The 14,875-nt window shown below is 36.0% G+C and overlaps 1 protein-coding gene across 3 annotated transcripts in view; it reads right to left on the bottom strand.

Annotated features, from left to right (window-relative positions):
* The window catches only part of STAG1 (STAG1 cohesin complex component), a 390,900-nt gene that overhangs the window by 268,184 nt on the left and 107,841 nt on the right, over positions 1-14,875 (bottom strand). For 2 of the 3 annotated variants that reach the window (XM_075546879.1, XM_075546877.1), the window contains exon 3: positions 9,458-9,570. The exons of the other annotated variant lie outside the window; for it this stretch is intronic. Coding sequence is in view for 1 of the 2 variants with exons in the window: in XM_075546877.1 (XP_075402992.1) it covers positions 9,458-9,486 (29 nt within the window). In the remaining variant the exon portion in view is untranslated. The remainder of the gene's footprint in view (positions 1-9,457; positions 9,571-14,875) is intronic. 3 annotated transcript variants of the gene reach the window in all.

The raw sequence follows: 14,875 nt of genomic DNA, 5'->3' as shown, positions 1-14,875 counted from the left end.
AAGCTATGCCAAGGAATTATTTTCCTGTTCATTCTTTTCGGGTTATCAAGGGCGGTCAAATTCATTGGGAACTCTTCCTCCACATATCCTGGGCTCCTGCCTAGTTATACTTTTTATTCTGAAATTTCACAGAAATAAAATTTGAGCTCCACAAAGATGCTAAAACTGCTCTTTTGATGTGCTTTAAATTGAAAAATGCAGAATTCTTTGGGACAGGTTAGAGAGATAAAAGTATCACTATCAGAACTGTGTAGACCTAGACAGAATATGTGTCAAGAATCAAGAGCTTGGCATTTGTGCATTTTTCTTTAATAAAGGTTTCTATACTTTTGTAGCAGGATTTTCTGAACTACCCTCATACATATTCAGGTTTTGTGGCTGTCAGAAGTGTATAAACAATAGTTTCACATTTAAATATCATTGCTTAGAAACTTCTATAGCAATACTTTCTGACTTATCTTTGTGTATTACTAATAAACTGCACATATAAGCTCTGCTTATACTAGAAAGAGTCTGCACATAATGGTAAACCCATATTTCACGATATTTCCTTCTTTAAAAATTTTATTTATTATGTTATTGCCAATCATTATTTAATCTGCTTCACTAAATGGTTTTCTTAATCCCATTCCCTCTTCTTGTTAATCTTTTAACATATAAGCCTTCAGAGTCTGCTATGCTTTTCATTCAAATTTCCTTGGTGATCTCACCCGCTTGACATATTACTTCTATGTACATGATTCCAATCAGATCTGAACACATTCCAAGCCTCTTAAGATTTTTAGCTACATTATGGCATGCCTCCTGAATGCCAACTCTAATTCACACATAAAATTAAATCCAATTCTGACTTACTTCGAGCTCTCTGATGTCAATAACATTAATGAAACTAGTAAGTAGTTGCATTAAATAATTACACAAAATTTTATTGTAACCATTATGCTTTCTACTACTTAAAACTCATAGAAATGTACCAACCATTCTCTCAACCCTCTTGCAAACAAATCCTTTTGGGGATACTAATTTAGCCTCACATTCTTTCCACTATAATTGCCATAATCACTGCTAACAAAACAGTCTCAATGGGACCAGCTTTTACCATCTCCCCTGTCCAAGCCGTTTTACACATAATTGTAACACTCTTACTTCATGTTACTCTCATTCTAAGATAATGAGATTCTAAACCATAAACAATACTTGTACAGCGTTCAGAACACTTTTCCATAAAGGGCCAAGGAGTAAATACTTTAGACTTATGAACCAAAAGTTCATAACAGTTACTACTCAATTTTGCTGCTGTGTGTAGCATGAATACAGCTGTAAATAACAAGTACATTAACAGACATAAATGTGTTCTAATGATACTTTACTTACAATAGTAAGTGTATAACTTATGAGCAATAGGTCCATTCACTTATTTGTCTCGAATAAAGAGCAACAACAAGTTATACTGCTTTCGCTCATATTCCAAATAAACCATGATTTCATGAGAACTTTTGTTATCCAAAATATAGACCCAAATATGCATTAAACTTATTGTCCCAATTTTGCAAATGAGAAAATAAAAGCTTTGAAAAGCTGATAAACATGGGTATGGTCATACAGCTATGACGTGGTAGTCCTGTTAGGTCTCACAGTTAATGTTTCATATTCCTGCCATCAGGATACCAGAATTCAATTATGTTTTTGTATATTATAATTGAAACTGACAACATAAAGTGCACATTTAATGCTTTTGCATATCTCATTTCCACGATGTTGTTACCCATTGATGAAACCAACTTGTGCCTGAGAAATATAATTTACTATAGAAAAAAAGTCAAGTTATTTTAAAATTTGCCAATTACAACCAATTTAAATGGTGAGTTAATTTCCTCAAAACAACTGAGTATGTATATGTACTTATTAGAATATAAAATATAAAATTTTGTTATAAAAGATAGAATTTATATAAAAATACAAGAAAAGGCTGCATTTCATCTATCAATTCCAAACTTTCTTCCAGAATAAATATTATTAGCAGTTTCATCAATATCCTGCCATAAATATCTATGCTTTTACATGGACACTGAGATGTAAGTCACTATATATAAAATTTTCAAATAAGTGTTTTCCATATAAATACATGGTATTTCGACTAACTAATGCTCTAAAACACGTATGTATTTCCCCAACAAGCCCTTAGGTTGGTCCTCTTTTGTTCAGTTACAAACAACTGAAATCGCTATCCTTCTACTCTCAATCACACAACAACAAACATTTTTCGGGGAAAGATGCTATGAAAATAATAAAGGATAGGGATTTTCAAATTCAAAGTGATCAAATATCCTCCAAAACCCTTGAAAATGGTTAATGTTCAATTTTATAAGTTTGCTATTGTCAGGTGTCATATCAGCTCCAACTCACAGCATTCATACGTACAACAGAATCATTCTGCATCATTCTCACAACTGCTATGTTTGAGGCCCACTGTTGCAGCCACCTACTGGACAGAACTGAGCGAATGGAAAAATCAGATCAGTTCTTACAAAACTCTGAATTTCTGTCTCCCTCTCTTCATCCCCAGTGTAATCACTTTAGGTCAAGTAGCCATTGATTCTAGTCTAGATATTGCAACATCTTTCACAGCTCTTTTTGCTACCAAAGTTGGCCATTCCAATCTTAGCACAATATTGCACTCAATAATTCTATTCTAGCTGGCGTTTGTTGACATCCACCCACACCCACCCCACCCCTTTGTTTGGGTTTTTACCAACTCTTGAGCTGTGACCAATCATCTGGGCTTCATGTCAAGCAAATAAACAACATGGTTAGTTGGTGTCTACTCTTAGCTATGATACATAGTGGCCTTATGTACAACAGAACAAAGTACTACCTGCTCCATTACCATCCTCACATGTATCATATTTGTGTATACTGCTTCAGTCACTGTTGTCAATCTACCTCATAATTTTACTTGGCCATCTAACTTTACTGAGTTTGATGCTGTTTTCCAGGGTCTGGTGTCTCTTAACATGACAAAGTGCATGAGAAAAGTCTCACCACCCATGATTCCAAAGGCCGTTTAGACTACTTATCAAGACAGGTGTTTGTTCTTCTGACAATCCACAGTACTTTTCAATAATCTTTGCAAACACCGTAATTCACATGCATCAATTATCCTGTGGTCTTCTTTATCCAATGTCCAACGTTCACATACAATAAGGCTACAGAAAATGGCTTGAGGTGCGTCTTAATCCTTAAAGTGACATCTTTGCTCTTTGACTTTTCTAAATAAGTCTTATGCAGACTTTCAAAAGCTGTGATGGCAAATCCAAGCAAAATGAAATCCTTGACAACTTCAATCTTTTCTTCATTTATCATGTTGTCTATTGATCCAGTTGTGAGAAATTTTATTTTCTTTACACTGAATTGCAAACTATACTGAAGGCTGCAGTCTCTGATTATTATCTTTAAGTGCTTCAATTCTTCCTTGTTTTCAGCACGCAAGGTCATTATCTGAATAACACGGGTTCTTAATATACATTCCTCCAATTGTGATACTGCAATCTTCTTCACATAGTGCAGCGTCTTGGGTTATCTGTCCACATATAGGTTAAAGAAGAATGATGAGAACATCCTTCTGGTTGTCTCCACTTTGAGCCACGTCCATCTGCAATTAGCAATGATAACTCTCATTCTACAATATCTTTAAATCAGGCTTGAGTTTCTGGCAGTTTCCTGTCAATGTACTGTGTTGAATTATCCTTAGAAAAAATGACCTATAGGACTGGATAGTAAATAAAGCTATATGACAAGTTAATTCTTCCCCATATTCCCCATGCCTAAAACCAAAGGTGAGGGTTTTTTCTTCTTTTTACTCCACTTTTCTTCTTATCCCTACCTGATACAATGGACCTAGGACAGTGTTTACAATGGGAGCTACTGATAGAAATGGTTCACAAGCAAGAAATTACAGCTAATAAATGTGAGCAGATTAAGAAGGAGACTGAGATTAATATTGTCCCTGACAATCTGGGGCAGTACAGTAAGTGTTTATGCAAAAAAAAAGCAGATAATGAAAAACAGTAGCCCAAGGCAAAGAAAAAACTAAAGGATTACACATGAAGGAAATACAAAAATTATATTCATACCTAGAAATAGCTCAGAGTTATTTTCCCTTAGCTCGATTCTACCAGATTCCTAAAAGAGTAAAGCCAAGAAAAATTATGGTCATATGATAACAGACTGACTGTGGTTTAGATTATAATACTAACAGCAATAGACAAAAATATTAGGAAATTGCATTAAACTCACCTCAGGACAATCAAATAGCTAGACATTAAAGTGCAAAAGGGGGGGAGGGGGAACCTAATATTTTGTACATTAAAGAACAAAAAGGGGGAGGGGGAATCTATATATTTTAAACATATAAAGGACTTATGGCCAAAGACCAGGATATAGCCTGTGCGATTTACTCTTTTTAAAAATAATTTGTTCTTCGTTGTTGGTTTCTGAGGGATAAAGCTGTCAAAAGTTCCTGAGTGACTTAGGTGTTCTGAAGGAGCCCTGGTAGTATAATGGCTGTGCGTTGGACTGCTAACCACAAGGTGAGCAGTTTGAAACCACCAGAGGCTCGGCTCCAGTGAAAAAGATGAAGCTTTCCACTCTTGTAAAAGTTAGTCGTTGAAACACACCAGGACAGTTCTACTCTGCCCCACAGGGTCATTATTAATAGAAAATGACTCAATGGCAGTGAGTTTTGGAGGTTGTCTTTCTTCTCTCCAGACTTCCAAGATATACCTTAGAGCAGGGTTCCTCAGATTTTTAAACAGGGGGCCAGTTTACTATCCCTCAGATCCCTTTGGAGAGCTGGACTATAGTTAAAAAAACAAAACAACTAGGAACAAATTCCTATGCACACTGCACATCTTATTTTGAAGTAAAAAACCCCCGCAGCCTGGATAAATAGCCTCGGGCGGACCACATGGCTTACGGGCAGGCCATAGTTTGAGAACCCCTGCCCTAGAGTTTATGCTAATGGAATAAGTAAAGATAAGAACTGATTTTAGGAGAGATTCATCATGACTACTTTAATATGGTCCCAATAAAAGCTCTTTATGAAGAGAAAACATGCGTTCTAGATGTAAGTATGCGTTCTTGAGATGATGTGGGGGGAGCATCTGACTTTCTTTCACTTCACAAAGGGGAAGGAGAATCAAACGCAACATCAGTTCAAAGCTAATTCCTAAGGTGGAGGTCCTTACCCTCTGAGAACAACTAGCCCTTGCCAAGGCATGTGGAGATTTGAAGTTATTGCAATGGCCATATGCAACTCAGACAATATTCATGATTATGGGGTTCATTAATGAAGTTAGCTAAAATTCAAAATCTGAAATGCTCAAAATACAGCTCTTTTGGTCAAGAGAGTCTTTCCTCAGTAATGCCTTAAACTAAACATCTTCCTGGTCCTAGGCCTCACAATGGCCTCTGCTTTCTTGGGCGATGTTACAAATTTCCTTTAGTGCTGCAGTTAAAGGCCCAAAGGCCAAGCTATTGTGCCAAAAGTCTCACAGCTCTAGTTCTGGAGTCAGCAACCTAGCTCCCCCAACTAAGTGCCTCAAGCACCCCACACTGTAAGCAATCCTGCAGCCCAGGGCTTGTGATCTTGGTGCTGCTGCCTGACTTCTTTGGTTCTCCTTGGTGGCACAGGTGTCTCCTGGATGGAGGAGGCTCAGTGTACAGGAATCTCAAGATCCAAAGGAAAAACTCCATATTTGGGTTTTCTTTCTTGGTGGCAAAATGAGCCCCAATTCCTGCTTCTGAGATGACTCGTTTTATAGCGAAAGTAATAGCAAAATTGACAAATACCCATATTAGAATTTCATACACCCTATTTGCATGTTCCCACCCAGTTGTTTGGTCGAAATTACAAAGACTATGGCTAGAAGAGTAATTTTCTATACCATACATGCTCCTTGTGACAAATCAGTTCTGCACTGTAAAGTAGTCAAGCCTCCTTTATATTGATCTTGATTTGTATTATTCATTGTAAAGCTGTAGCCAGTGCCAGAAAGTCAGCATCAAGGGGATGGGAACCCGTGAGCTAATTTCTAGTATACTGACGTAGTAGGAACTATTAATGGTCAGCAGGTCAGAAGTAAGAGAAACCTGGAGGCCTCCAATGCTTACAGCTAGTAACCAAATCTTGAACCTTATTTGACATTCTGAAAGACTGTGTCCTTTTAGTTTATGAATTCTGACCTGGTTCTAGAAGGTGAGGCCAGAGAAAGAAGTGCTATTATTGCAGTTAGTGTCTGAAGAAGAACATTTAGTTGAGCTATACATAAGGCTTATTATGCCATTCTCCCCCAATTCTGTGATTTCCGGGGGTGGGGGGTAGGGGAGAGAATGCTTTATGTCAGCTCCTCACCCTACCTCAATTTCCATCTATAAATCATTGTTCCAGTCTGAAACTAATATTCTATTCAGTTATTCTTCATTCAACCCAAACTCTTACTTTAGACCTTAATCTTTAGAAAAATCTATTAAGAAACATATTAAAGTTCTTTAATAACCTCTATTTTTCTATTATAACCCCAAAAGCAGTTTGGAATTATTTGATATCTATCTTCATATGGTTAATGGCAACAAGGACTGAGTTTATTCTATATGTTGACTGTCCACAAAACCCAGCATACTTCCTGGTACAGGAGTATGTGGTAGATGGAACATTTTGACAATGCTTAATAAAAAAACAAGACTCATAAAGCAGATTCATCTGATTATAATACTTAATTAAAAATCAAGATTATGTATGAGAATGACCTTTTTAATATCTAGATGAGAAAAATGATTACTAAACTGCATATTAACACTCTCTGGATCATAACTTTCACTATTTGTTTTAAAGAAGATCTTCGGTATAAATTTACAATATATGTTACATTTCAGAGATAACAACTACAATTTACAAATACAAAGAGAAATATGTTTTCTAACTCTATAATGAATATAGAATTAAGTAAGATAATAAATGCAGCAAACATATCACAAAGGCAATAAATGAATGCTAGATCAAATAGATGTAAACAAAAGCTCATTTATCTCCCAGATCACCACTACAGAGTACCTATAGACATGTTACACAGGTCTTCCCTTTTTTCAAAAAAAATATCAGTTACTAGCAAAGCATAATATAACAGCATTGTGCCAAATTAACCTTTATTTAAATATAATCTCTATTTAGCTACCACCTGTTCTTTATTTCATCAAATAGCTATTTATTAAGAGCCTAGGAAATAGCGTGATAGGAACTGGACATATAATAACAAGGCACAAAGGTGCACATCTTAGTGGGTGAGACAGAACAAAGAGGGTATAAAGGGCTCTCTCTCTCTCTCTCTCTCTCTCTCTCTCTCTCTCTCTATATATATATATATATATATATATATATATATATATATATAATTTTTTTCTTTTAGCAAGCTGGCAGTCATAGCTGTGCACCTATTTTTTTGTTTTGCTGTAATGTTTTAAATCATTTCATTGGGGGCTCATAAACTCTATCACAAATCATACATTTGTACATGTGTTGCCCTCATCATTCTCAAAACATTTTCTTTCTACTTGAGTCAAGCACAGAAAGAACAGGGACAGCTTTTTATCTTAGCACTCTGAAAGAAATGCAGAAAAACAAAAGACAAATTAGAAGTTTGCTACAGTGTCTCAGAAAAGAAGAATATGAGTGAACTGGAACAATGATAACAAATTGCCCAAAAGGTGATTACTTTGATTACATTCAAATTATTGTTATAGTAGATCAAAATATGTAGACTCCTGATTTGCATCATAATGAAAGTTATGGCAGAAAACAGATCTACCCTATAATTACATTCCTGTGACTGCCATTGAGTCAATGCTGCCTTGTAGTAACACCCTGTGTGTTGACTCCAGAAGTAGAAAGCCCAATCTTTTTTGCCGCCAAGTTACTGGTGGTTTCGAGCTACTGGTGGTTTCGAACTGCCAACCATGTGGATCACAGTCAAACTAATAACCATTACACCATCAATGCTCTCCCTTTAATTACAGTGACCACATTTTCCAGCTAATTCAAAATGAGACTTCTAAAGCTTTCTTACAACCACTAATAAATTCAACAAGATGTCATCAGAAACATTAACATTTATGTTCCCTAAATAACCCATGGCAACCATAATAACTCAATAATCTCAATCTTTGGGAACAAACATCTTAATGAAGGAGCAGAGAGGAAGAATAAGATATGGGACAGATATCCACAAACTTGTCTTTTAAAAACTCAAGAGCGGGGTCTTAAAAGCTTGGAAAAAAACAAGCAGCCATCTAGCTGAGAAGCAACAAAGTCCACATGGAAGCACACCAGCCTGTGTGATCACAAGGTGTCGATAGGATCAGTTATCAGCTATCAAAGACCCAGAACAAAAAATCTTATCATTGTCAATGAGGGGGAGTGTGAGTGGAGATTCAAAACCCATCTGTAGGCAACTGGACATCCCCTTACAGAAGGGTCCAGGATGCAGACGGGTCAGCCAGGGTACAATATAGCACCGATGAAAATAGAGCTTTCTTCTAGTTCTTTAATGCCACCCCAAACTATCATGAACCCAATTCTGCCTTACAAATCTGGCTAGACCAGAGCATGTACACAGGTACAGGTAAGACCTGGAAACAGAGGAAATCCAGGACAGATAAACCCCTCAGGACCAATATTGAAAGTAGTCATACAAGGAGGGTAAGGAGAAGGTGGGGGGAGAATGGGGAAACCAAACACAATGATCTACATATAACCCCCTCCCAGGGGGATGGACAACAGAAAAGTGGGTAAAAGGAGACATCGGTTTTGTGAGACATGAAAAAATTAAGATAATTTGTAAATTATCAAGGGTTCGTGAGGCAGGGAAGGAAAAAAAGAGAAGTTGACACCAAGAGCACAAGTAGAAAAAACATGTTTTGAAATAATGAGGGCAACAAATGTACAAATGTGTTTAACACAATGGAAAGATGTGTAGATTGTGATTAAGAGTTGTATAAGTCCCCGATAAAATGATTTAAAAGAAAACTCAAGACAAACTTTTCAGGCTTTGCAAATACAGCCTCTATCAAAAGTACTCAACGTTGTCCACTACTGAAGTACAGAGCAGTCACTATGAACAAAATAACTGATGATATGTTTCAATAAAACTTCATTTATAGAACAGACAACATACTAGGTTTCGAGCCTAGGTAATAATTTGATGACCCCTAAAATAAGACATTAAACGTTTACCTGTTGAACATCAGAGAATATGCTGGCATTAAAATAGTAAGTGCCATGGGTGGCTATGGTAACTTCCTACCCTAATGTGTCCTTGTATTTGACATGTGTCACCTAAGATAGCATCTTTATGAAGAAACATTCACTCATTAATTCATTTTTTTAAAAGACTGCAATACTTACTGTAACACCGGTAACTCCGAAGTAATCATTGCTACAAAGAGGTCTATCCAGAAAGGAGCAAACAAATGATGTGCTGTATAACTCAAAACTTTTAAAACCACTTCAAAGGCAATCTGTGAATGGAGAGGGGAAAGGGAAGAAAATTGTTTAAAAATGAAATAATAGAACGTAGATTATATATTTTTAAAATTAATTGTCCTTTAGTTGGTTCCAATTAACATAGTGACAGTATTATGGGACAATAGAAACACTATGCTAATCTCAACCATTGCTTTTTGAGCTTGATGTTGAAGTCACTCTCATCCATCTCATTGAGGGTCTAGTCTTCCTCTTTATACCACAGACTTTCCACCAAACTTAAGGTCATGCTCCGGGGACTTGGACTTCCTGATAAACATACTGTAAGTATGGGAAACAAAATTTCCCTATCATTAGTTCTAAAGAGTATTCTAGCTGTACTTCTTCAAACACACATTTGTTTACTTCTTATTTGGATAAAATTATAGTCACCTAGCAATTTGGAATTCTCCAGTATAATTGAAGGCACTTTTTCTAAGAGACACCCCAAATTTTTACCTAAAATTTCTAATACACATAAAAAGAAATAGTTATTAATTTTTTGAAAAATTGTCTTCATATAACCTACAAAAACACTGCCTCAATTAGAGAACACTATATTACCACATAATTTGGAATACACTTTTAAATCCAGCCTCATTTCCTCTCATTATCCTTACTATGATGCTAATTATATAACTTTCCTGTATTTACACCTGAAGATTACTTAATAAGAACAGATCTTTACATACTTCAGGCATTTGGCCCATTAGTGAAGTAAAATCTATAATATATCTACAGAATGCAATATTGCACAGAAATCTAGGCAGGCATAGCATTACACTATCAACAATGACTAGCCTCTCTGCAGTGACTGAGAGTGAGGAAGCAAGTCTAAGGAAATAATAGAGACTACAGAAAAGAAAGCATATCTATGAAAGATAAAAATAGCATTATTAAACGGAAAAAATCAAACACACCTACACATCTGGAGAATATTAAGGTATGTGCATCTCTCACCTTTTATGTAGTTATTAAATGTTTAGGATCACTGAATATAAATGGGAAAGTAAGAAGTAGGAAAAAAATGAAAACTATTCTACACTAAGTGGAACTAATAAGGAAGGGCCAAAGAAACAAAATCACAAATTAAGAAATCCGTTGATAAGAATTCAAAAGATGAAAAAAATTAGTTGAAAAGTCAAGAACAATAAAGAAAAAAAATCCAAGAAAGAACATTCAAAAGAAAGAAAGAGGCATGAAAAAAGTATACAGACAGAAATGTTGAATGAAACTTAAGGAGATCTTGTGTATAAAAATCATGTGACTCAGTAAATGTACAGGGATATTACATTCTTTTTTAAAAAATACCAAATGATTAAAAATTCATCAACTTTTAAAGAAGAATTAGGAGTAAAATCTAGCATAGGTAAGCAGTACTAACATGTATTAAAAATGCTTAAAGCCAGAGCCAAAAGACCTAAAGGTAAGAAAATAACTAGCAAAAGTATAAATCAACTTCAATATTACTATTTGTAACTTAAAGACTAATCCACTGGCATTAACAGACAGCAACACAGACTCCACAAATGCTTCCAAATACAACTATAATCGTAAAGATATGGAGCTGATCCCAGGGGCTTAGTTAGGTGGAAAGCAAATATCTTGAGAATGATGAGGGCAATGAATATACAAATGTGCTTCATACACAATTGATATATGTATGGATTGTAATAAGAGTTGCAAGAGCCCCTAATAAAATGATATATATAAAAAATAGTCAGGATATATCTTAAAAACTTGCCAAGAATCATCACTATAGTACTAAATTAGAAGAGGAGAGGCATCAGTATGAACTCAAATTTAGCAGAATGCATATACATGCACACATGTCCATGCATTTGTGTGTATCAATAATTATAGATACTAGTGTACACATGGTTAATACATAAACCATATACTGATAAAAAACTGAATGGCTAAGCCGCAAATACTCTTGTCAGATGGTTTATAGATGAAATTATTATATCTCCTGAAATTTTTAAGTAAACTCATAAACTGATCCTAAAATACATGAGAAGTCTAAATGAAACTCCAAAAAATTTTGAAAAATGGGAATAAGCACACTGCCCGATTTCAAAACATTTATAAATCAGGTCTAATTATAACACTGTATAAATGGCAAAAGAAATGAACAGACACTTCACCAGACCAATGGTGGCAAATATGTAAATACATTCTTAAAATTTTTCTCATTGTAGAAATGCAAATTAAAACTACTAGAGATCATAAATGCATAGGAGAACGGCTAAACCTACAACTACAATTCAAGACCAGACAAGCAGATGAAGTAATTGGAAATTGCACACATTTCTAGTATGAACACACTGCGAGTGTGGAAAACCATTTATATATTTCCTCTATTTCTAAAAGTCTAAATTTGAAAGCATCCCCAAAAATGCCCTTCAAGGAGACAAGATGACAGTTTCACTGTGAGGACTTGTCAAGGGATAAAAACAAGTACCTGAAAGCAGATTTTTTAAAAGCTTCTATTCGTAACATCTTTTACCATATCATCTGATACTGTGTCTTGAACCACCATAACAGTAGCAGCAGTAATAAAGGCATTATCAAACAGAACTGTCTTGAAACACTTCTTTCCCATTCAAAATGGAGGGCTTTCATTCCTCCCCCCCTTCCCCCCGCACCTTTACCTCAGGCAGCCCCAGCATGGGCACTACCGCCCACCCCTTGGGCCACCGAGCCTGCTCTACCCCTGCATTCTGGCTGCCAGAAGCAGAGGGCTCCAGGCAGGCAAAGCTCAAGGGGAAGAAAATGGAATTTTATATAGTGTTTGGAATAAATCAACACATTCTCTCCCAGATGACTATAACTGCAAAGAAGAACTTGCTTTGACATCAGACGGCAAGAAATCAGATAGTAAGATACCACCCTTCTGTAGACATTCCATGTGAATATACAAAACCCATCCCTCAGCCAGATCCTGTACATAATAATGACGAAACATATGATCATGTGCTGAAAACCAGATTAGAAGAGAAAGATCAGCCCCTTATGCAGGGACCTATGATAAAACAATTTTTTAAAATTTTCTTTACTACGAAGCACCATTGGTATCTGCAAGAGGCCCTGCTCGATACTTGCCCTCAGGAAGGTAACACAGAAGATATGGGTACTACAGCAAAATATGGCAAAGGATCTAGATGGTGCCCGGCTATCAGATCACATAGTGTCTGGGGTCTGAAAGGCTTGTCTCCAAACAAGCAGCCATCTAAAAGAAATGTCAACTAAGTCCACATGGAAGAAGGACACCATCATTAGTCACCAAAGGATTTGAATCCATACAATCCAAAATCAAAGAAGGGTTCTGAAGCAGAGCCCAAATTGCAATAATCAGTGTGCAGATAGCAATGGATGACACTAAGAGCCCAAGACGCATTTGTGGAACTACATAGGAAATAAGCCTCCAGAGAAGCCTCCCTTATCTAAAATTGAGGGAAGGTTGGAAAGTGGTCACTACACAGAGAGGACCTGAACAGTTAAAACTTTTTCAGTAGACCCCCACTATGATGCAGGGTGGATCTGATCTGGTTTCCAAAATTTCTGTTTCCATTACTTTATTTTTTGTTTGTTCATATTAGAATGTATCTCAGATGTGTTATGTCGATGGAGGTCACCCTCCTAAAGCTGTGTTATGTTTTTCTGGTTTTTGATATATGAAACCAAGGATTGTCCCTATAACCTATAAGGACAGCAAGTACAATGAGGAGGAGGGAGGGGTAACATGAGTTGGTTTTTTTTTGGGGGGGGGGTGATATCAAGGAATGCATGTAGAAAAAGAATGGTTGGAAACTCATTGTGGTAGAAACTGTCCAATTCTATTTGACATGGTTGAAATATGGAATGATATATGCATTAAACCCCAACTAATTAAATCTGATGTAGTTACAACTATGTATATAATACTTTTTAAATGGCCTTCAAGATATGATTAAACACATTATGTTATACCCTATAGTCAACAGTAGAAATTAATGAATTATTAATATATACCACAAATATAAGTCACAAATGCATACATTACACACAAACTACATAATTTGATTCATACGATATTCTATAAAAGATAAAACTACAGTCAGAGATGAAGAACAAGATAGGTAGTTGCCAACTGAATACACACGGATAGTATAATAGACTTCTGGGGGTAACGGGAATGTTCTAAATCCTGATGATGGTTATGGTTACATCTGTCTATCCACATGTCAAAAAAATAGAGGAAGAACTACAAAAAGAATAATTTCCTGCACACCAATTAAAATATAAGATAATGATCCCACCAAGGTATTTTGTAGAAATTAGCAATGATTCTCATATAAATATGGAAAGGAAAATGAACTAGGGATGCAAAATTGAGTTGATTTGTTAAATGTTTAACTGTTTTATTGGTATGTATTTCTTTTTTGGGGGGGGGGAATTCAGAATATTTAATTGTGTTGCCCTTGGTAATTTATACATCGTTATTTTCTCATATCTTGCCCTATCCGGAGTCTCCCTTCCCCCTTTCTCTGCTGTCCCTCTCCCAGGGAAGAGGTCACATGTGGATCCTTGTAATCAGTTCCCCCTTTCCAACCCACTCACCCTCCACTCTCCCAGCATCGTCCCTCACACCCTTGGTCCTGAAGGTATCATCCACCCTGGTGGTATGTATTTCATGTACCATACAATTCAATGGTCTAAACATCTTAAAAAGAATTATGCAGTTATCATTCTTATACTCATATTAGCTCCCTATTTCTCAACTTCTGCCATAACCTTACAATCTAGTTACTGTCTTTATAGATTTACCTTTCCTGAAATTCATATAAATGAAAATCATACCCCCCAAAAGCCCTAAAACAAAATAACAAAACTCAATCCAGAAGAAAGCAGATTTTAATAAAAACCAGAACTTAAAATAGGTTAAAAGAAAAAAATTACAAAGCTTTTGTTAAAGTGTAATCAAATGACATTGGCATTAATCTACTTTCCAATAGGCTCTACTTCACAGCAAGGCCATTCACATCCGTAGTCACTGGTGAAAGGAATTCACGGATGTGGGGACGCTGCAAATGAATCTTGAGCTTTAATTCTTATCCATAACCTTCTGCAATCTGGATGCTGAAATTTAAACTCTAAAACAATTCTCTTATTTAGTTTTGGATTTTGTGGAGTTGAGAGCCAATTCACTTAGATGGCTGCTTGTTTTAAGATTAGTCTTTAATACCTCAGAGATTATTCTTTCTGATACCCAGGGACCATCTTATAGTCTTCACCACATTTTGCTACAGCAATCATGTC

This window comes from Tenrec ecaudatus, chromosome 4 (genome assembly GCF_050624435.1).
Source record: "Tenrec ecaudatus isolate mTenEca1 chromosome 4, mTenEca1.hap1, whole genome shotgun sequence".
Lineage (NCBI taxonomy): Eukaryota > Metazoa > Chordata > Mammalia > Afrosoricida > Tenrecidae > Tenrec > Tenrec ecaudatus.
Note: the sequence above shows the minus strand (reverse complement) of the source record. Positions and strands in the feature narration are given on the sequence as shown.